A 1,062-nucleotide genomic window follows, 5' to 3' on the forward strand; every position below is an offset into this window, starting at 1 on the left:
GATGTGCTTTTCCTTAACACATGTTACCTTGTTTCCCCAGTGATAATTATATAAAGACTTGTAAGGTGTGAAAACATTCTCTATCTGCAAATTATTATGGTTTGTTTTCATAATTATCCAGAATATGAAAGACAACTTCACTTAATTTCACTTTTTAAACTGAAATAACATTCCATTGACATATTTTGATGTATCTATGTATCTCCTGATTTTTATATTATTAATTTTTATATGTAGTATGTTTTTTGCAAAGTTGGCTTGTAAATTTGAAGGTTTGATGAGGTATCATATAACAATGAATTTCTAAACTCATTTTCCAAATTGAAAAAGAAATGCAAAATAAAGTGAATTCTTGTTTATGTTTATACTAAATTTTGTTTTTTGTTTGATGTATTGAGGTTCCAATGCATATTTAATTTACACTTTCATAGATGTGTTTTTAATTATATATATATATAACTTGAGATTATCCCCTGCTTCAGGTACCCAGAGTGTTTGTGGGAGGGAAGTGCATAGGTGGAGGAACAGAAACGAGGCAACTCTACAAGGAAGGAAAATTAGCAAATTTGGTTCAGCAAAGTTGTGAAAATAAATGATTTTATTGTATTATAGATGTGAAGTTATAATATCCTTTTAATGTATTTATTCTTGAAAATCTCATGATTTTATTGACCAGTAAAATAGTAGAAAAAGGGTGTAACTTAATTAATTTTGTGTAATCATGTAAAGTAATCCTTTTTGCCATATTGTAAGTAATATTTTATATTCAAAAATACTTTTCTACCTACCTCAGTTGTTAGATTTTGGAACAGATAATAAAGAACCTCTCTATAAATGTATGATGAAAAACATTTCCTTATGTAAATAGACATTTTGTTAGGGTTGTGGGGTTAGATTTATTTTTTATTTTTACAAGGACAGGCAGTACATGAAATATTTAATATTTCTTTTATTAATCCATTACAGACTTTTTTTTACAACTATGAGCATGTGACACCATCTGATATATAAAACAAAAAACCTTCCACCGGCTTTTTAATCTATAGATAAGTTAACCCCTAT

General features: G+C 27.5%; 1 protein-coding gene across 1 annotated transcript in view; it reads left to right on the top strand.

Moving 5' to 3' along the window:
- LOC119587189 (glutaredoxin-2, mitochondrial-like) overlaps window positions 1–941 on the top strand; it is a 4,252-nt gene extending 3,311 nt beyond the window's left edge. Inside the window, exon 4 of the mRNA XM_037935952.1 lies at window positions 483–941. Coding sequence (XP_037791880.1) covers window positions 483–596 — 114 coding nt within the window. The 3' untranslated portion in view covers window positions 597–941. The remainder of the gene's footprint in view (window positions 1–482) is intronic.
- Window positions 942–1,062: the final 121 nt, after the last annotated feature.

The sequence above is a fragment of the Penaeus monodon genome, chromosome 22 (assembly GCF_015228065.2).
Source record: "Penaeus monodon isolate SGIC_2016 chromosome 22, NSTDA_Pmon_1, whole genome shotgun sequence".
NCBI classification, from domain to species: Eukaryota; Metazoa; Arthropoda; class Malacostraca; order Decapoda; family Penaeidae; genus Penaeus; species Penaeus monodon.